The sequence below is a fragment of the Protopterus annectens genome, chromosome 6.part1 (assembly GCF_019279795.1).
Source record: "Protopterus annectens isolate FY-2018-M chromosome 6.part1, PAN1.0, whole genome shotgun sequence".
Taxonomy (NCBI): domain Eukaryota; kingdom Metazoa; phylum Chordata; order Ceratodontiformes; family Protopteridae; genus Protopterus; species Protopterus annectens.
In genome coordinates, this window is record NC_056738.1 from 424,645,411 (window position 1) to 424,667,702 (window position 22,292).

Genomic DNA, 22,292 nt, shown 5'->3' on the forward strand with positions numbered 1-22,292 from the left:
GATTTGAGCGTGTGTGAGAGTATTATAGAGCCGTAGTTTAGTTAAACCATTTTTCTTTTACTTTTAGTGGTAAATTAGTGTTTTTCCCTTCCCCATACAAGTGTGTGTACGGTGTGTGCTTGTTCGTCATGGCTGAGGGCCCTAAGGCCATTTTTCGAAATGTGCTGAGTGTGACCATAAGCTGTCCCCAGCAGATGGCCACACTCAGTGTGTTCTTTGCCTGGGGGGTAGCCCACCTGACATCGGGCTGCCAGATCTGTGCGGCCATCAACCCCTGGGCTATGAAGGACAGGAGGAATAAGTTAATCTTGGCGGGACTCTAACCCCCAGATTCTTCTTCCTCCTCTCCCTCAGTGGTGCCAGTCGTGGCTGTGACTGTCCAGCCTTCAGCTTCCTCTCCCCTGGCTGGGACTCAACCTCCCACTGTGGCCCAGGGAGAGGGAAGCTCTTCTAAGAAAGACAAGGGGCACAGAGAGAAGGAGAAGGAAAGAGATATAGGCATAAGAGCCATAAGTGACGGGCCGAATCAGCCTCTTCGGCTCCGCCAGCTAAGGTGTTTGGTTCCCCCGCAAGGGTTTCCAGGTCTTCCCCCTCTCGGCTCCGCTCTCCATGCTTCTCTCTGGAGCTGGAGGAGGAGTCTCGATCACCCTCGAGGTCTAAGCAGCCCTCCAGGCCCGCCTCGACGACCTCTTCGAGGTCTTCCAAGAGTTTGTCCGACGCAGATATGGACCGGATGATGCGTCGATTGCTGCAGGCCCAGATGCAGATGGGAGTGCTCCTGCCTCCCCCCCTCAGGGAGGGAGCTTAGTCCCTTTCTTTGCACCAATTGCTCCTTCTCCGGATCCACTATCGGGTTTCGGAGCCATCAGATCCGAGTCGTCTCAGAGCCAGCATTGATAGTAGTTACTACTTCGACGCCGGCTTTACCCTCGAGTCTATCGGGTCATTTTTCGGATCCGAGCTCTTGGGGTCAAGAGTCGAGCTTCTGATCCGTAGGCTTGAGTGTGTCTTCGGCTCCGTTGTTGCTGGAGCGCACTTCCCTCTCGGGTCCGATAGCATCGTCTCTGACACCGGTCCTCACGTCGGAGTTGAGGGGACTACTCTCAGAGCCAGGGGAGAGCGGTTCACCTTCGGCATTCAACATGGTGGAGAGGGTGCTGTCGAGGATTTCGAAGTCCCCGGTCCATGCTATGGATCCACCCTTCACTCCCTCGCAGATGGGCCTGTCTTCCATCGTCTGGCCCCAGGGACAGCCTGTGTCTGTGCCTCAGTTAGATCCTGCAGAGGAACAAGACCCCATTGGTGAGCCTTCCTTGGACAGTCCCACCAAGGCCCCTCACAAATGAAAGTGCAAGAGGAGCCACTTGGACTCCCCTGAGTCCCTTACGGAGGACACAGACTTAGAGGAAGGGGAAGGCTCCCCAGACTTAGGGGAAGGCTCCCCCAGGTCACCCCCAGAGGACGTCTCCTTTGGAGACATTATGGAGATGCTGTGCATTAGAGGGTGGTGGTCAGCCCAGAAGCCTTCATCGGAAGAATTTGTGTTCCTGGAGGCATTTAACGCAGGCCTGTCTACCTCCTGGGTGTCCCCTCCCCCCGGCAGACCCTTTGGTAGACTTGATTACTACCAGGGCTTGGAAGGAGCTGGACACTGTGGAGCCAATCCCCAAGAGACCGGGCAAAATACTTACTCCCACTTCTGACAAACCCGCGTGGAATAAAGGTTCCCAGGTAGATGCCATGGTGATGGCGGCTGCTACCAAGAAGGAACTGGCGCAAGAAAAGTCCTCGGTCCATCCTCCTGATAAGGAGTCTTGGATGATGGACCGCATTGGAAAGCGGATGTTTGCTTCAGCCACCTTTTCTATAAGGGCGCTGAATTATCTGGCACACATCATTAGGCTCCAGCGGGATCTGATAAGACTACACTGGGTCTCCCCCAGAGTCCATGGTGGCTAAGGACAAATGCACCTTCTCAGCTCGCATGGCCACTCTAAAGTCCATATCAAACACTTCTATGCAGCTTCTCTCCCATGCCACGAAGGAGGTGGCTAGAGCCAGTGGAGCAGGGGTCGCCTTGCGGCGCCACGCCTGGCTCTGTCTTTGTGACTTTGCGGAACCCTTCAAGGCGTCCTTCGCTAATGTTCCCTTTGACGGTTCTTCACTTTTTGGCAAGACCGTCCGCGACACGCTACTCCAGAGTGAGAAAGACGGGAAGACGCTGTCTGCTGTCAGAATCCACTTCTATATTCCTCAGAGATATTTTTCAGGGAACCAGAGGGGGCAGAAGAAGATGTGGTTCCAGAAATCTCAGCAGTCCCGTTCCGCTCCAGACCCTTCATCCTTCAGAGGCAGGGGAGGACAAGGTGGACGCCGGCCCAGAGGCAGAGGGGGGGGCCGAAGAATTTTGGGTTGAGAGAATCCTTCTCTGACCGACCCACTCAGCAGCCCTGAGGGGTTAACCCAACTGTCCCTCTCTGGAGGCAGTTGGGGGGTGTTTTTCGGAGCATCTGGCAAGTTGGGAGTCCATTACTACAGATCGCTGGGTGCTCCGAATAATATCCAGAGGTTACTCTATCCCCTTCCTGAATCTTCCCCCATTAGTGAGGCACCTCCCCGATGTCCCACCTGATCAGAGGGAGGCTGTGGCCTCAGAAATAAAGAAATTACTAGAAAAAAGGGCCATCCAAAGCATCCCCCTAGAGCAATCTGGATTAGGCAATTACTGCAGGTTCTTTTTAGTGCCAAAAAAGACGGGGGACTTGAGGCCAATTCTCGACCTATCATCCCTGAACCTGTTCATTGCCAAAGAAAAATTCTGGCTGGTCACTCTACAATCTATTCTCCCCCTTCTGCAGGAGAACGATTGGATGTGCTCCATAGACTTCAAGGATGCATACTACCATATTCTCATGGACAGACGATCCAGGAGGTATCTCCGCTTTCGGCTCGGGGCCAGTCATTACCAGTTCAGGGTTCTTCCATTCGGCCTCACTACTGCCCCTAGGGTGTTCACCAAGGTCATGGCAGTTGTAGCAGCCCACCTGAGACTTCAGGGAATTCAGGTCTTTCCGTACCTAGACGACTGGCTCCTCACCACCCCCACCAGGCATCTACTCTCCTCTGCCAGGGATTATGCTTTGCTCTTGGCCAATCAACTTGGCATTACTGTAAATTTCAAGAAGTCTTCTCTTCAACCTGTCCAAGTTATAGATTTCATAGGGGCCAGGATAAACACGCTCCAGTCCAGGGCTTTTCTGACAATGGACAGGTTACGCACCTTGTCGCTCCATGTAATAGATATCCTTCAGTCTCCGGCTCCACCAGCAGAATTAGTCCTGAGAGCCCTAGGATCCATGGTGGTGGCCATCAGCCTTTCACCTCTTGCTTGTCTACACATGAGAGTCCTTCAGTGGAACCTTCAGGTTCAATGGTCCCTCTTCCTACACCCTTTGGATTCACAGATTCCCGTGAGCAAGGTTTGCAGGAGCTCCCTTTTCTGGCGGCTTCATTCCCGAGAACTTCGGGAAGGAAGACCATTCGTAATGCCCCTACCACAAGCCACGCTGGCCACGGATGCTTCTTGCCTCGGGTGGGGTGGGCATTGCATGGGCAGAACCGTCCAAGGCAAGTGGACCTCTGTAGAGACTGTCTGCATATCCGTGTTCTGGAGATGAGGGCAGTGCTTTTAGCGTTGCAAGCCCTTCACGACCTTCTTCCTCCAGGGACTATTGCAATCCAGACAGACAACATGGCGGTAGTCTGGTACATCAACAAACAGGGAGGAACCAGGTCTTTCCCCCTTTGTCAAGACGCTATGAGAGTCTGGGAACGGGCGATTTCCACCAACCACTTTCTGATAGCAATGCACATTCCAGGTCGGTCCAACATCCTAGCAGACAAGCTGAGTCATTCTATCTTCACTCCTTACGAGTGGTCTCTAAATCCCTTAGTAGCGAAACAGATCTTCCTCAGATGAGGTCAGCCTTGCTGCGATCTCTTCGCGTCTCCTTTAAATGCGAAATGCAGCAAATTTTTTGCTTTAATTCCCCCACCGGGGAAGAACCCCAGAGACGCTCTGATCCATGCTTGGCCACCCGGTCTTCTTTCTGCTTACCCTCTGCTTCCACTAATGTCAAAGTTCCTACAGAAAGCTCGTTGGTTGGGGAGCAAAATAATCCTCATAGCCCCATTCTGGCCTCGTCAGATCTGGTTCCCGTATCTGTGGTCTCACATCATAGCCCCTCCTTGGGTCTTAGATCCCATTCCGGATCTGATCTCCCATCCTTCGGGATTACAAACTCTGAACCTGGATAACCTCAAGCTCACGGCTTGGTTGATCCAGTTCCACTGACGGCTAGGACTCCCGGTATCTCGTCCTCTGTAAAGACCATTCTGGTAGCGGCACATAAACCCTCTACCAGGAAAATCTACAACAGTAAATGGAAGCGTTTTTCCATCTGGGCCAAGGATAGGGATTTGGATCCTTTCTCGGCTCCCATTCCGGCACTTCTGGAATTTCTGTCCCACATTTTCCATCAGGGGGCCAGTTCTTCTACTGTAAAGGTTCAGATGGCTGCCATTTCTCATTTCCACGTCGGGGATAATCTTGAACCCTTAGCTTCCACTAAGATATGCAAGACCATTTTGAAAGGCACCTTTCTCTTAAGGCCTCCGGTTAAGAAGGCGGTTTCCCCATGGGACTTAACTCTAGTTCTCCAGGCCCTAACGGGTCCACCCTTTGAACCTGCAGCTTCCGTTGACTTAAAGTTCTTATCCTGGAAAACTGCCTTCTTAATTGCGATTACGTCGGCTAGGAGAGTATCTGAATTTCAAGCCCTTTGTATGAAACCTCCGTACTTGGTTTTCCATAAGGACATGGTGTCTCTCAGGACTAATCCTTCATTCTTGCCTAAAGTGGCCTCTGTGGCCAATATCAATCAAATCATCAATCTGCCTGTTTTCTTTCCCAACTTTCAGAACAAAGGGGAATATAAACTGCATTTGTTGGACGTGCATAGACAATTGCATTTTTACCTGCACAGGACAGCTGCTTCTCGCAAATCAGAACAGCTTTTCGTGTCTTTCACTAAGCCGTCCTTGGGCAAGCCATTTACAAAAGTTACTTTAGCCAGATGGATATCCCACTGCATCTTACAAGCCTTTTCAGCTTCCGGTAGACCAGGAACCCTTGGGGGTTCATGCTCATTCTACCTGTTCTATGGATACCTCTACAGCATTTTGGTCAAGAGTTCCCTTAGATGACATCTGTTCAGCGGCTACTTGGGCTGCTTCTCATACCTTCATTTCTCATTACAAGCTGGATCTGATCTCTAGAGGCAGGGCAGCCTTTGGCTCCACAGTGCTCTGGAATATCCTTCCATGAGGACCTCCCAGGTTTTTGGTAGCTGGGGACTCTGTCCCACAGGTTGCTGATCAAATGAAGTTAACTACTTCAGATAAAGAAGTTATGTACTCACCATAATGTTCCATCTGAGTAGGTAACTTCATTTGTCAGCAACCGACCCCCCCCCCCCTTCCCCCTAGCCTGTTTTGTGATCTTTTTCACAACAGAAGGTTTCCTTCTGTTGCACTTCAGGTTAGTGTTTCTCTTCGAGTATGTTTGACTATTGTGGTTGATAAGTGGCAAACTCGATCTGAGGACTGGAGGGAGGTAGCAGGGTATTATGGGTAAGGGGGAGGAGCTGAGAGCTCGGATCTTTAGCTTGGAAAGCTGCCGGCTCGGATCCAGGTCGGATCCGATACCCACAGGTTGCTGACTAATGAAGTTACCTACTCAGGTGGAACGCTATGGTGAGTACATAACTTCTTTTTTGCTATCAACCTGGGTTCCCAAGTCCCTCAAGACTGATTGTGTGCTTTTAGTGCCTTATTGTCAATGGAATAATTTGTGGGGATGTTATTCTCCCCAAAAGGTATGATGATGCATTTTTTGGCATTCAGTTTGTGGCCATGTTTCTGGCAACAGTCATTTGTTTTTGTGAGACCCTCTTGGAGGATCTCCACATCACTAGGGGAGTTGATGACAGCATCCAGCTTGAAGTCATCTGCAAACTTGGTCAGTCATAGCCCATTAGATTTGGCCTGCACCTCTGAGAAGTATATCCCAAACAGCAGGGTACACAGCCTGTTACGGGTCTACTACTTGAGGTGGCTTCCCTTATTTTGACTAGGGGGGTTCTATCAGTGAGCCAGCATGCTACCCATCTGATAACACATGGATTGATGTTTAGTTGAGAGAGTTTATCTATTATACCTGATTGGGGAATAATATTGAAGGCCTTGACCAGGTCAAGGTAGGCGGTGTGCTCCGTCTTCCCCTCGTCTGTGGCCTTGGTGTCTGTCTCAAAGAAGTCGACCAAATTTAACAAGCATGACCTCGCCTTGACAAAATTGAACTGTGTGGGATCAAGTGTTTGGAGAGTGCCAATGTCCTTGTTATGAGGTCCATGATAATCCACTCCATGGCCTTGCAGATTAGACTAGTTAGGCTGATGGGTCTATAATTTCCTGGATCAGTGGACACTTCACCTTTGTGCAAAGGGATGACAGTAGATGACAGTAGTTGTCCTCCATTTGGCTGGGAAGAAGCCAGTACTCAGGCTTTGGTTGAATAGTTTGCCTAATGATGCTGCAAGTTCCTGCCTGAGTTCATGTAGGAGGCAGCTTGGGATGTTATCGGGTCCCATGGAGGATTTGTTTTTTTCACTTTGGGAGGGCAGTGATGACTTGCTCTCTAGAGATAAGAGGTGGGGGGGCAAGCTACTGGGGATGTCCTGTTTTACAGATGGGGGGACAGAGGAGTGAAGCTTTCACTGAACCTGTCTGCCAGCAGGTTGGCTATATCTACAGGGTTTGTGTATGTGGTGTCCTAGACCACCAGTTCTGAGCAGATCTGAGTGCTTCCTTTGAGATTACGGACATATGTAAAGAAGAGCTTATGATTGTCTTTAGTAGATGTGGCCAGTTTGGACTTGAAGTTTGCTTTGGGAGATTTCACTAGTGCTCTTATTTGCTTGTTCAGGCTAAAGAAAAATTACTTCCAATTAGATACCTGTTCCTTCTTGGTCCGGGACAGCAATTGTTTCCTTTTATTATAGAGTTTATTTATTGTAGATGTTCACCAGACAGGTTTACTCTTCCTTGAGGAGGAATATTTCATCCTGTCTGGTATTCCTGATTCCATGCAGCTGTATAAATGCTTATATAGTACTTTGGTTTAAGTTTGGACATATATTCCAGTTTCTGTAGAGGGGTGGGGGCTGTAAAGCAGTTTATACATTCCCTCAGGTTGTAATCAGCTTTGGAGAAGTTTTTTTGTTTGACCCTAGCTAGAGGGGGTCGGGGAAGATGGTGACTTTGAAAGTGACTGCTTTGTGGTCAGATCTTACCAGAGATGATGACAGTGTAGGGATGCTGCAGTGGTTACTCATGTTAATACCAAGTCCAAGATATTTTCACCTCTTGTGGGGGTGTCAGCCCACTGGTCCTAGACATTTGTGTTGACAAAAATCAATGAATCTCTGGGCATTTGTGTTTTGGCATGAGTATTTCTTCCAATCTATGATTGGATAGTTAAAGTCACCCAGGATCAGAGTAAAGGGTTGAATCTTGATAGATCTGAAGAGGTCCAGAGAGGTGAAGTGGGCATCTTGAGTCCGAGTTGGAGGCCTTTAGCTAGTTATGATTTGAATAGGGGTCTTGTCAGTTGTTAACTGCACCTGGAGTATTTCCTGTGCATCATACTGTTTGACCAGCCTAGAGGTGTGTATGTTTATATATATATATATATATATATATATATATATATATATATATATATATATATATATTGCAACTCCACCTCCTTTTGTTTTTCTGCCCACAGCTTGGGGTCTGACTGAATGATAGTATGAGTAACCTGGTATGGCTGGGGTGCTGTCCTCAGCTTTGAACCAGGTTTCTGTGACTGCACAAATGTCAGCTTCTTTCAGGGTTAAGAATGCTTGCAATGAGTGCAGTTTCATGTTTAGACTCTTAGCGTTTAGCAGCATAACCTTTAATTTACGTTTTGATGAAATTTTCATGTTCGTAATTTTGACCTCATGGCATTGCCTAAAAAAGCCACTATGGGAGAGACAAGAGCCTTTGTCAGGAGCCTGAAGCCCAAGGGAGACAATGCAAGCCATCTCTGGCAAAGCATTGTGGCTTGTCAAGTCATGTCATCCCAGGCTGTCAGGTAGTGGTTCCTCTTTGAAAGACACCAGAAACTAAGCCAGTTGTTAAAGTCAATCATTTTCTGGTTGTATTGAGGCATCATTCTGGGTGACGGTACAATGCTCCTTATGGCTGGGAACAAACTTGCCTGGGGCACATACTCAGTGAGCTTGATCATGTCTCTCTTCATATAGTCCAATTCTCAAATAATTCACTCCAACATGGACTATGACAGAGTCATAACAGTACATGTTGAGAGACTTGAGTGCATTGGTGATGTGGCAGATTCTGGCACCCGACAAACAACTAACTGTGACTTTCTTCTTATCCAACCTGGTGAGGGGCACATCTGTGTGTCTCACAATGGAGTCTCCTATGACTAATATGTTGGGTTTATGTTTAGGCCTTATGTGGACTATGTGTGGTGTGGTGGGCAGTGGAGTTTGCATGTGTTTATGCCTCAGACGTCTCTTTTGTTTGGGTATGCTTTTCTTGAGGGCCTCTGCATATGTGGGAGTGTGTTGTGTAGGTGTGGGTGGTGGTTGAGGTGTGGTATTCAAGTTGCCAACCTTCTCAGTGGCAGATATACTGGTTGGTGGGGGAGAGAGCAATGACATTAGGTGCTTGATGCATTTGCATCTCTCACAAATTGTGTTCCTAAGTGTTAGTAGTAGAGGGTTGTCCATGTACATGAGGCAGTTGCTACACTGTCTCAGGATGCCCATATTGGCTAGACTGGCAGGAGAAAATGTAGGAAATTGTCCATCCATATTTGTCAGAAACTGAAAGAGTTAAGAGAGTGAAGGTAGGAAGGTCTATGAGTAGCACTACTGGATGATAACACAAGTGCTACTAAGGGAAAACTTGTAGCTGGATAGCCCACAAAGGCTTCTCACCAGGAGACTTCAGAACATCATGAATACCCTGTCCTACACTAATCATCTAAAGGCTCTGACACTGTATTCAATCTCCTACAGGCTGCTGAGAAGGGATCTTTGCCTGGCTTACAGGGCTTCCTCAGACCTGACCCTGATGGATCTGTTGCATATGTGCAAAACAAACAGCACCAGAAACACTAGATCTCAGGATCTGAACTTTGCTTATGACATAAACAGAACATGCTCGAGGGATAGATATGTGTCCCAAAGAATACCCACACACCTACACAATACAAATTGTACATTTACCCTGATCTAGCTCCTGTCTCTCTTCTAGAAAGAGAAGTTTTATCCTAACTAACACCCTCCTACAAATCTTTAGTTATCTCCCTACTAGTATGCCCCCCAGTGTAGACACCCATGATACGCAGGGACTGAAACGGTTTAGGGTGCATGGCTAGGTTTGTAAGGGCCCCACTGGTTGTTGGCCTAGTAACAACCTATGAACGTATAATAGGTGGCAAGAACTTTTAAGTGTTTCTACTTAAGGGTATATATGGCTAGGTCTTATGGTACCTGTGGCTGCTTGCCTTTTTCCTATGTTCCAAGTGATTTCATGAGGTTGGAGATACTGTCATGATTTTGTTTTGCAGAACCTTTGCCGCCTTCCCACGATGAAACTTATGTTGCTTTTGTATAACACATCCTAGACATAATGAAGGAGGGTTTCCCATTTCATTTAAATAAAAAGGCTAATTTGCATATTTCCCATGTTGCCTCTGATACAAGAAGTTTAATGTATCACACAGTGGAAAGTCTAGCTTTGCTAGATTTTTTTTTGTGTTTTTTAACCACTTAATTTAAATAAAGTAACAATTCTCTGAGCCACTGGCTTCTTAGCATGTCAAAACTGTCAGTTTTATTGTTTTACTGTGATCTGTGCTAACTAAAACTATCTCTTTTCATGATACATTTAAACTTATGTGAAATAAACAACCTGAATAGCAGGGTTTTATTAAGTAATCAAATCTGTAGTCCTTAAACAATTGAGATGGGAAGTTGTCACATTTCAGCGTGTGGTTGATTTTAATTTTTACTGAGGCCCTCTTATTTTTATGCCTCTTATGTTTGTGCCACCAAACAGGAGAGTTATTTTAAGCAAAGGATTTCAAACAGTAAGGGGTCCTTTAGCAATCTGAATGTCATGCTTAGGTCTGTTATAAGAAGCCAATAAGACAGGCTTTTGAGAGATTTGCTGTAGTGTTGGGCTATAAGACAGCCCTTGAAGCATTTTGATTGTTTTTGTGAGGTATTTTTGTACCTTCTCTAACTGTACCAGATTTCATGCAAGTTTATTTTAGAAAAAGGTGCATATTCTCAACTGGTCTGTGAAGAGCTGTATACAAGAGGATAGTTACCTTCTTGTAATGGCTTATAACTCCATAGAGGATCTGGTAGGCAACTTCATATGCTGTGCAGGTAATAGTAGCTATATAGGTATCAGATGAAAGGTCATCATGTACAAGGACTCTTTAGCCCTTTCCTATTATATCAACTTTTACTTACTGCTTTAATTAGTACTGTATATAAAGCTGGTGGCATTTGAGAAAAAAAAATGCAGAAAGGAATAGCCCTAGGACAGAGCCCTGAGGGACTCCAGTGGTAATAAGAGGTGTTGAGGATAGGAGTTTTGTGTGACTTGACAGTGGAAGACAAAAGTTGAGATCTGATCAGCCATCTTTTGTGATTGAATCAGCTCTTTTCTATGCTGTCCATGTCCCTTACTTTTTGTCAGTATTTGCAAATGTTGGATTCCTACAATGCTGAGTTTGAAGATGCACTTGCTTCCAGTCTCGCCCTACAGCAAGCATATTAATCAGTGGGCAAAATTTCACTGTCAGCCCCTCCCTTCTGTTACAGCATCTGTTCTTCACTTGGTGGCAGTCATATAGCAGCCAACACTGCTTCCATTCTCCCAGGATGAGGATTCAACATTTGACTCTCAGTCCTGTTTTTTCGAGCTTACTCCTATATCACCCAGGGCTGCTAATCAATTCTAGGTCATCTGATGAGGCTCAGCCATAGTCTTTCTGAACTGTATCCAGTTTCATTTAAATTTAAGCTGAAGAACTGGCAAGAGACTAATGTAAAAAAATGGTAACCATTTGAAATGTTGGGACTCATGAAGCACAGAGATTTAATGACCGAAAGAATGCACTTACATATAGTAAGTCCAAGATGCCATTTATCAGAATATTCCCTTTTCTCCGAGGTATGTCGCTCTCCGATTTGGTATATATAAGTTCATGAGTTTTGGGGGTTGTGCAGATCAGGCTTGTCCCCCCTTGCAAAAAGAAGTTTAAATGAGAGTCTTATGTTTTCAATCTTTTTTTCCCAGCTTTTTTCAGTAGGGAGCCATAAAAAATGTCTGTCAATGGTTAGATAAGCAATGCAGCAACACTGTAGATGGCAGAAGCTTTTTGAAAACTGCAGTCAGTTCTGTAATTATGCTATCCAAGGTAAAGGTAAATAAAGTGTTAATGTGCCAAAAGATATGCGTAAGGCAGTTCCCAGCAATCTTGGATCATTGCCAGTTAGAATGAATTGTTTGGAAAAGATTGAGTAGCAAGCTGAATAATGTATAAAACTAACTTATATAAAGTAGTACTACTAGTGTACCTCTTACAATTGCTGTGATAAACAAGCCTTCATAACTTCCTATAGTAGCTGGGAAGATTGCATCATTGCATCATTTGTAAGGTTCAACATGCTTCAGGTAGCCTGTTGAGGAGGGAGGCTTGCTAATTTTATAAGCTTCAGCTTTTTTTAATAATTGGAATTTTGTTTCCATTGAAAAGTGTTCCTTTTATTGGCTGTGTTAAGAATCTTGGATGGGAATGCCTTAAGAGAATGTGCCCTTTTAAAATGTCATAAGCACAGTGAAAGAACTAAAAGAAGAAATGTTAAGTGACAGCAATATAAGGTGTAGTTTAGTACAGATCATTGTAAATGCAGCAACATTATATTCTAAATTGATCCATTTTAGGAAATTCTCCTCATTTGAGCTCACTCCTCAGTTCCACATCAACTACTTGTAACTGATAATTTTATTGCAGAAATGGTCTTAACACATATACCTCAGCTTGGTGTGTTATAACCAATTGACTAACAAAAGAAATTGTAAAATGGAATTTTTTGCAAAGGTAGCAGTCCTCCTTCCATCACCCAGTTGAAGACTTCATTTCCCACTCTTCCCTATTCTTTATTATTTTCACTTGGAAGTGATTACATTTTGCATCTAGAATGATCACTGACGGTAATTGTACTTATCTCTCTATTTATGACACTTCAGAATACAATACACTGAGATTTCCTGTAGCTTTCTTGCATGGAATGAGAAACAGCACATGAGTGGCTGACACCTTAAACTATTATATTCTATGTACAATGATCTGAGCAACAGCAAAACGAGGAACTGAATATTGGTCATTGTGAACAGCAGTATTTGGACTGTAACTTTGATGATCCCGAAGCAGTTTTTAAGTCCTGTAATGAGTAGTCGTACATAAGTCTCTCCTAGTAGCCTGATGAGGAGAATGCAGTGCTAGATTTTTTAAGGTTCAACATTTTACATCTGAATCTTGGCATCAGTGCAAAATGTGCCTGCTTCTAAGTGGCTCCAGAGTTAGGAAAAGGGGATAGGGAAGTTAGAGTGGGAAACCTTGACCAACTTTTTACAAACCTTCAGGTTCAGGTACAGATAAGTTTGTGTAAGCACACAAGCAACAACAGTGTATACCAAATGGCAGTAATTATCCCATACCTCTGCCATTCTGCAAGCACAGACACAGCCATTCCCAAGCATTATGTAGTCTTACCTAGTAGCATATTCCAGAACTGACAGTGCAAGGAAGGATGTGGTAGAATGTTGTACTCATGAAAAGCTTCAACCATATGGGGGAAATCTTTTTTTTTTTGTGAGAGTAGGCTATCCTGCACCTCTTACTTATGTGCTTCTGTATACTAACTTAACAGATACAGATATGCAGAGAAGAAGTAAAATCCAAAATGCAGAAAAACTTCAAATCACTGCCAGTACGCAGATAGAAGATGTGCCAGCATTGAATCTTTAATGAGAATTGATATATTGCATAATGGGAGGGGGAATACTCAACAAACTGAAACCTCATCAGGTTTACACTTGACATATAAGGAAGTCTCTTGGATAAGATAGGCAAAAAATTTGATGTTTCATCTTCTAGAGTTTATGATAGTTCAGGTGAAAGAAGTGTAATAAAAGTTTCCCCAGTCATTAGAAATACCATGTGTTGCCTCCACTGAAGGCAGACTATATGCCTGAAAAGATCATCTCAGTCAGCAAATTAACATAATATAAAAAATAAGATGAATAACTATGAGCTCTGTTAACAGTGTTGAGAAATGGTCTCCCTCCTCACTTTCTTTTCAAAATGGTGCTACTGCACTGTCTAGAATATATCAGGTAAACATTTTGGAACCTGCAGTGCACCACAAGAAATACTGTCACCTGGAATATGAACTGTTGGTCAGTTCAGGTCTCATTGCATCAGCCACAGATTATTGACAGTGTTCGTAATGTGTAAGGATGAATCCAGAAGTGAGTCAGTGGTTGAGGTCTGTGCTTGTTTACATGACCTCTTTTACCTGTAGTGTTCCAGTCATCAGCATGTAGATGTTCGTTTGGATAACTGCATCCAGTGCTGTGTCTGCCATCCAACATTATGAACATTGGCTCTAGATAATGGTCACTGTTGATGTGAATCCCGACCCCATGTACATAATGGGAAAATGGGGGCTGATGTGAATGAAGCACTGTGCTTGGCTCCACTTTGTTTTTCCCAAGGCCGTCACTAATGACTCTCAAGTCTAACCAAAGATGTATGAGAAAATTACCATTGTAAGCATCTCCTACTTATCTGGTACCTTAATGCTGAACCTTAAGTCAGTAAGCTGCTAATGAGCTTTGTCCTGTTATCCTGGATTTAATTCCCTCTTTCTCCATTTACTTATTGTATGATTCTGAGCAAGTCACTGAACCAGTTAGTGCTTATGAGCCTTCACCCCAGTTTGCAAAATGTCTTGAGAAGGTACAGTTTCTCCCTAAGATCAACACAGTCAGTCACTGACTTCATAACTGTCATTCGAGGTGAAAGGTTATGCATGTCACTCTAAAGGATGCTTGTTTCCAGTTGCTGTGGTAGAAAAACAAGGGGTAAATAAGCTGAATTTATGGACATAAGTCCACTATTAAGAATGGTAATTTTACTAATGCCTGAGCAAAGCACCATAAAGTATATAATGATTATAAAACATTCACATTTTTAGTTATAGAAAATGGTTTTAGATTTTTTTTGGGGGGGTGGATTATAATAACATGTTGGAGACTAGAGAACTGTTTTCTCAATTTAATGCTGCATCCTGGGTTGAATGATGTAATTAAGCTTAAAAGGTATGTTAAATCTAAGGACTCAACAAACTTTATAATTATTTGTTTTTTGGGTTTTTTAATCATGTGTGCAATTTGGGGGTTTTTTGTTTGTTTTTGTTTTTAAAGCAAGTATGAGAGTTAAACTTGCTTTTGATGAAGTAATAGTAATAAATGGAGTGAACACACTTAACAATTGGTGTCTGATGTTTTCTAGTGTGATTGTATTTTTTTATCAGTAAAAATTTTCTTATTGCATGGTCAGTTTATTTTATTTTATTTATTTGCCATTTGTTAACTGGGTTGGTCTGGCTGGGCAGGTGCCCTTTTTCAGCAGAGACCCGAGGAGAAAAGCTCCACAATAGCTAAGAATTTTTACACATACAATCAGTACAGCATTTAAACATACAAATCAAGAGGAGGTTAATGCAGCAGAAATAGATTACATTTTGTACAATGTATGAATAGGAGAAAAATTAAACATAGAAATATACTATTGTGTGTCTTACAAGCACAAGATGTAGACTGTAAAACAATACATTGGTATGGGAAATTACTAATCTATGCATAAGTGTAGTGAGGTGCATGGGTGTCAGAGAGAGTGATCCAGGCATGAAGTGAAAGGAAGAGGAGGGGTATAGAAAGAAAGGGGAGGGTGATATTGGAGGTAGGAGTATAGAGTGAAGATTGGAGTGTAGTGGAAGGTAAGGGTCACGGAGCAGGAGAGTCTATTAATTCAAAAAGGAATATGTATCAGTAAGAAATAGTGGGAGAAGGAGGGGGGAAGAACCAGAGTAGACAGTGATAGAGAAAAAAAGGGGGGGGGGAGTAGGGGGAGGAGTATGTATTTTATAAGTGGGAAACAAACAAATGCATCAACCGTAAATGTTCATGTTTTTGTTTTCCTAATACATTTTTGTGATTTTATTTTTTTAGCAGGTCTGCAGTTGAAATATCCTCCAACAAGAAAGATTTTTGAGAGTTTTTGTTTTATTCAGGATATCTTGGAATTCTTGTTATGTCTGACTCGTGTGTTCACAGGTTCCATGCCAAAAGTTTTCATTCTTTAAGGCTTTTTTGGCTTTAAGCATTTGACTTAAACTACTTTATATACACGTACTATGGTATGCTCAGGTCATTACCTGAGAGAGACTACATGGTTTAACCTCACTTCTCCATTATGTATCTTGCCAGGTTTGCCACTGGGCTGCCTTTTAGGACACATCATTGCATCAATCTAAATCAGCTTGGTTGGCTTGAACTACCTAGCCTAATCCAGTATAACCAACTGATTATGGCCTATAAAATCCTCTATAATCCGGACAATACTCCTGCACTTAAAAATATTATCACCCCCTATAACAATCCTAGACTGCTTCGATCCTCTAACAAACTACTAATTCAGACTAGCAAAATTAATAACACAGCCGGTGATTCTCTCTCTGCAAACTCTGTAAGTAGATCCTGGAACTCACTTCCAGCTGATATTACCTTACTTTCCACCTTAAGTCAATTTAAAACTAGACTCAAACAACATTTGTTACTTAACTGGTTATGTCAATGTATCAAGCCTGGCTAACTCGAATGTGTAAAAATCTGTTAACCAGTTTACTGCGTAATTTAATTTAATCCTGACTTGTGCTCAGGACTAACTTTAACCTGTGGAACTTGTTTAACTTGCTTACTTATGTAATCTCTGTAAATAATCTGTAATATGTAATGCTGGTATTATGTAATGCTGTATCTGCTTACCCTTGGAGCTTTTCTCCCCGGGCCTCTGCTGAAAATGGACATGCATCCAGTCGGACTATCCCGGTCAACAAATGTAAAATGAATAAATAAATAAATAAAAAATAAACCACACAAAGTCTTGTTCAGTGCAAATTCTTATAGGTTCACAGGTAGCTACTAGGCTTGCAGGCTAGGGTACCATTGAGGAGCCTAGCCCAAATTCCCTTGGGCCACTCACTTTCAAGTGACTTGCTCAAGGACACACAGTTGATAAATAAGGCCTGAGGGAATCAAACTTTCTACTACAGGAACTACAGCTCACTATCTTTACCTTATGTGCCACCTGCTAGATAAAGATAGACTTCCAGGGATTTGAAACCGTGCCTTTTATACTGATAGGGCATTAACAAGATGAGCCACCGAAGCGCTTAGAGAAATACACCTGAATGGATTTGAACCCATGCCTTTGTCATTGATATTTCCTCAACTAGAGCATTATACAGGTATGCCATAGAATAAAAAAACATTCAACCCTGAGTAACAGCTGCTATTTACAGTCACAAAAGATATGTCCTGTAGTACTTTACTGGATCAAAATGTAATGAATGTGAATGTCTGTTGCATTCTTATAACAATGTACTAGCATTATCTGCCATGAATGACTGTATAATTATGCAAATGAGATAACTCTGCTTGAAGTACAGTGACTAGCATGGTGTCATATATCCCAGCTCACTGTTTTTGTGTTGTGCCACAAGTAGACAACTGTCCTCTTTGGCTATTCTCCTTCTCTTTCTTATTGTCATATGAAATACTGTTGATCCTACTGCAATGGATGTAATTCTCAACATTCAAGGAAAGTGCTGTGTATTTAACTATAACATCAATCATTTCCCTGGCCATGTAATTCCACAGCTGTTTGCCCCTACCTAAGAGAAAGACTAGCAAATGAACATTACTTTGTCATGGGATAATTGTTCTGAGAGCTAATCACTTGTTATGATGTGTTGCAAAAGATGTTAACTGAAGTGAGTGCCTATATTAAGATGTGTCTTGTCAGTTGAACTCTTCTGTTCATAGTAGTAAAGCTTTAGCTATCACCAGACTGTCTGTCATCTTGCAGTTTATCAAAGTAGTTTGCACCTTAATAGATTTATACTGTAGTAGTTATTGTAGCAAGTAGTTAAAATCACACTGTTGCTATCTGCACTGGGGAATGAAAAAAAGGGTAAATGGTGAGTGGTTAGCTAGTAACTGTTTTTGCTCCTGATAGGATTTGTGAAGTTCGTTCTGTTGATGGAACTGCCATAACTTCGTTCATGGTACATGAATGTGAAGGATCTAGTCGAATTGGATCCAGACCACGACGTTATCTTTTCACTGGGCATGCCAATGGTAGCATCCAGATGTGGGACTTAACAACTGCCATGGAAATGGCAAACAAGACAGAACATAAAGGTAAGATGGTTGCTGTCCATTGTAGAAGTATATAAATGTGTTTTAGTATTCTCCTGTCTGCAGTGGTTACACTGAAATTCTACCCTCAAAATTCTGATTTCTTTTAACTGGCTTTTGTACTGTGCAGATTGGATAACCTTGCTATTGTGATTTTTTGAAGAATACTTTTGTTTGGAAAGTCCATAGCTTGACTGGGAGGTATTGCAAGCAAAGGTTATTTCCCTTTCAACCCTGAGTTATTACAAGCAATGAGGATTTCCTTATAACCCCGAGATGCAGCATGTCCAGAGTTAGTTATATTAATAATAGTGTTGCTGTGGACTCACCCTCTCTACATGGGAGGTGTATGGAGCATACCCCATGAAAAATACAACTTTAAAAGTATTGCGGTCATTCATAGAGTCATAGACGATTACTAGGCTAACCTGGGGAGGGGGGACTTTCTAAGCCTAGACAAGTTTTTCAGAAAGAATAATGATGTCCTGCATCCAAACAGGACATTGAGGGCCAGGCATTTATAAGCTACCTCTGTCCATATGGAACATGAGTGCCAGGCCTGTTGTAAATTTCCTATTCCCCGTCAACTTGGCTACTGGGTAATAGACGAACTCCACTTCACATGGATGGATGGATGGATGGAAAGCCTGTTTCATAGGGTGAAATGGGACACACTTCTTTATCTCCAGCATGTTCTGTTTAAGTCACAGACAAAATTCAGGTCCTTAGATGTTGTATTTCTGGTACTCTTTGAAGTAGGAATATGTAGGAAATTTATAGATTCCCCCCTCAGCAATCTGTAGGAGACTGAGTAGAGGGAAAGGGCTTTAAGATCCTCTTCATAAGGCAGGTTTGTTACACCTTGTATTCTTTTTGAAAGGAACTTTTGAGGTTGATCTAGTTGCTGCATATGCCTGGTCAGGTACATAACAAAGGGAGTATAACATTGTATTCTATGATTGGTCTGATAAGGGCGGAATACAGTGAGATAATGACCTGTTTGGACCTAGATGCCATGCTATTACTTATAAGTTGCACAACATAAAAGGAATTCCTTACCTCTGTGACCACATGGTGGTCGAAGGTAAGGCTACTGTCTATGTACATACCCAGATCCATTGACTCTTAGAGGTGTATTTCCAATGTGGTAATTAGCCAGGATGGTTGATTTCCCAAAGGGTGCAATTATGCATTTCTTAGCATAGAGTTTAAGACCATGACATTGGCACCATTAATAAACAGTGATAGACTTTTTTGAAGAATGCTAGTGTCTGCAGGGGAGTTGATGATAATCCCCAGCAAGCAATCATTTGCAGGCTTAGTCGGCCATAAACATTCAGCACTTGCCTCCATTTCAAAGAAATAGATGCCAAAAGGGAGCGGACCCAGAACTGAGCCCTGGGAGACTCCTCTGGTGGCCTCACCTGTTTTGACCTCCTTGGTCTCTCAGTGAGCCAGTCGGCTATCCAGTGGGTGATAAAAGGGTTGATGAGTTTGTCTGTAATGCCCGAGTGGGATATTATATCAAAAACCTTGGCCAGATCGAGGTAAGTACCTTCATCCAATGCTTTGGTGACCTTCTCAATAAAGTCCACCAGATTTAATAGGCATGACCTTCCTTTAACAAAGCTGAACTGTGATGTATCCAGTGTTTACAGTTTACCTGTGTCCTCATTTATCATGTCAATGATGATTCTTTCCATGTCCTTACTTATGAGGCTGGTAAGGCCTATGGACTTGTAGTTACCCAGATTAGTGATTGGACCTCCTTTGTACAGGGGAATGAATGTTGCCATCTTCCATTCCTTGGGCACAAAACCTATTTTTTCTTCAAATTTAGCCTTTGAAGTGTTAATTAACCCTCTTAGCTGCCTGTTTAGATTGGTCAGTAGGAGTTTGGTATGTATGGCTTTGTTCCTCCTACGAATGGCCAAGATTTTTTTCTGTTGGTTTATAACTGATTGATATTGTGATTCCACCAGGGTGGCTTGTGTTTTTAGTTTGTCTTATTCTTAATATGAGTGGGCACATCTTGCTGTATACAGCTGTCATTATGGTTGTACAGAGATTTTGTAAATAGATCAGTGTATTCTCTGGTGTCTACCGGGTTTGTGGGTGCTTGGAATTTAGCCAAGGTGTTGGTTAGTAGAGAGAGGTTAGCCTTGGAATAGTTCCTAAAGATTTCTGGTTTTGCTAGATCCCTGGATTTAACTTTTATTTCAAGCAATACTGCCTTATTGTCAGATATGACTAGTGAAGATATTACATTAGGTGAGGAGCATTCCCCCCATGTTCATGAGTACAAGGTCAAGGATGTTTGTACCCCTGTTAGGAGAGTGGACCAACTGTGCTATGATGTTGGTATTAACAAAGTTTAGGAATCCCAGTGCTTGTGCATTACATGTGGTGGACCTCATATCACTTTAACTCATTCACTCCAATGGAGCTCAGGAAGTTTGCATTGTAACATCCAATGAGTGGAGCCTAAGCCTTTTGACAGAATTAAATGATGTCCTCACATTTCAAACAAATGTTGGTATCTGTGGAACCATAGGGATTATGAAAGAAGTATAAATAGAAAACCTTTAACACAAACTATTTTTATAGTGGTAATATTCCTTAGGTTCTAGGTCTTAAGTCGAATTTTATAAATTACAGTAAACACAGTAGTTATTACATTTGTAATATTTTGTAAACAACTTACAATATCTCAGCAAACACACAAGTTATACACATACTGTCAGCAGCATTTCATTCATCTAGCTGAGAGCTTTCATTTAAGGCTAAGGAGTTCTTTGTTACCGGGTTGTTGAGATATAGAAAAATCTTTCTTTCTTTTCGGCTTTTCCCGGTTAGGGGACGCCACAGCGGAACTCCGGTCTGCTAATGATTGGCAGTTGCTTTTTATGGTGCCGAGTTGCCAGCCCGACGCTCAGCCTTCAGCGAAGGTTGGGCATCGGGCTGGCAACTCGACTCCCAACCTTCAGCGAAGGCATGCCCATTCACGCATGTCTTTCGGAGGCCACTCGACCATGGGGAGAGCATGCAGACTCCACACAGAAGGCACTCCAGCCAAGAATCGAACAGGAAAACCTCTTGCTGTGAGGTAACAACGCTACCGCTGTACCACAGCAGATTCTGAGATATTTAGAAAATGAGAAAATTATATCTATATAAATTAATATCCTAAAAATAACACTTAAATTCTGTTTACCTGTACTAGACAGAGGTTTAATATTAATGCACTTGAATTTGTGATTGTGTCAGCTTTAAGATGAAAATCTTTTAAAAACTCGTACATAGCATAGTTTTGGAATTATTGATGCAAATATGAACAAGCAATATTTGATGCCTGGAGACGTCAGTAGGAGTTAACTGCAGATGCACCTGGAGCCGTCACTCAGATGTAATGAGTTAAAATCAGAAATCTATTTAAAGGTAGCACAGTGGTGCAGTTATTAGCTGTGCTGCTGGACTTACATTTGTTGTTTAATTTTCTGGTTATGGTGCATTCCTTTTAAAATTTTCATGTCATATCCCCCACCCCCTGTCTATGTGGGATTTTCTTTCACATTTCAGAGAAATGAAAGTGGACGGATTAGCAGTGTTCAAATTGCCCCAAGTGTGTGTGTGTGTGTGTGTGTGTGTGTGTGTGTGTGTGTGTGTCTGTGTCTGTGTCTGTGTCTGTGTCTGTGTGTGTACCATCCATGATTGTTTCCTGACGTATGTACATTGAGTAACTATTGAAAATGCATGCATGATTACTGGAATTCCATTCAGCCAAATGAGATTTTAAACTAGTGAAATCCCTAACATTCCAGTATTTATTTTCCAAGTGTTTGTATTTACTGAGATAAGAATAAACATCACATATTCAATAGCTATTCAAATATGGGTACACAACAACTTATGAGTAACAATATATTAAATGTCATAATACTGATACAAAATTCTGAAGTATCAAAATGTTGAAATTTACAGTGTTAAATGCAAAACACATTACAGCATTCATGTACTACATAAGTACACAACCAGTCAAACAATACACTCTCCTGTTAATGAACATCAGAAATGGGTGCTGTGGACTGGTGGGGGTGGGGGTGAGGGTCCAGCTCTTTACACATGTGAGGGAGTATGTATTTTCATTTTAGCATTTGAGCATTTTGACATTTCACCGTTGTACATTCAGTATTATGGCTTTCAGTATAATGATTTTCAGTAGATTGACATAGATCCTTCACATGCATATTAATAGTATAATCAAATGTATTATTTCCATGTATAATGTTTGAATCTCAATGAAGTTTCACTAAAAAAAAATTACACTGTGTGCATGATCTCCATTAATATTATCTAATCGCTTATCAATTTTTACTTCACAATATACATACTTGATTATTATAGGAAATATTTTACAATTCACTTTCCATAATTTTTATTCACTTAATGAGGCATCATTATTGTATATAGGTTCATAGGTGTGTACTAGGCTAATGGCCCTGGAGCCTTTACAAGTCTAGCCCATAGGATTATCCTGGCATCGTGCC

General features: G+C 42.6%; 1 protein-coding gene across 2 annotated transcripts in view; it reads left to right on the top strand.

Moving 5' to 3' along the window:
- LOC122805610 (BTB/POZ domain-containing protein KCTD3-like) overlaps nt 1–22,292 on the top strand; it is a 2,987,990-nt gene that overhangs the window by 2,766,860 nt on the left and 198,838 nt on the right. For both annotated transcript variants that reach the window (XM_044075857.1, XM_044075858.1), the window contains one exon: nt 17,564–17,748. In XM_044075857.1, the coding sequence (XP_043931792.1) occupies nt 17,564–17,748 (185 nt within the window). The remainder of the gene's footprint in view (nt 1–17,563; nt 17,749–22,292) is intronic.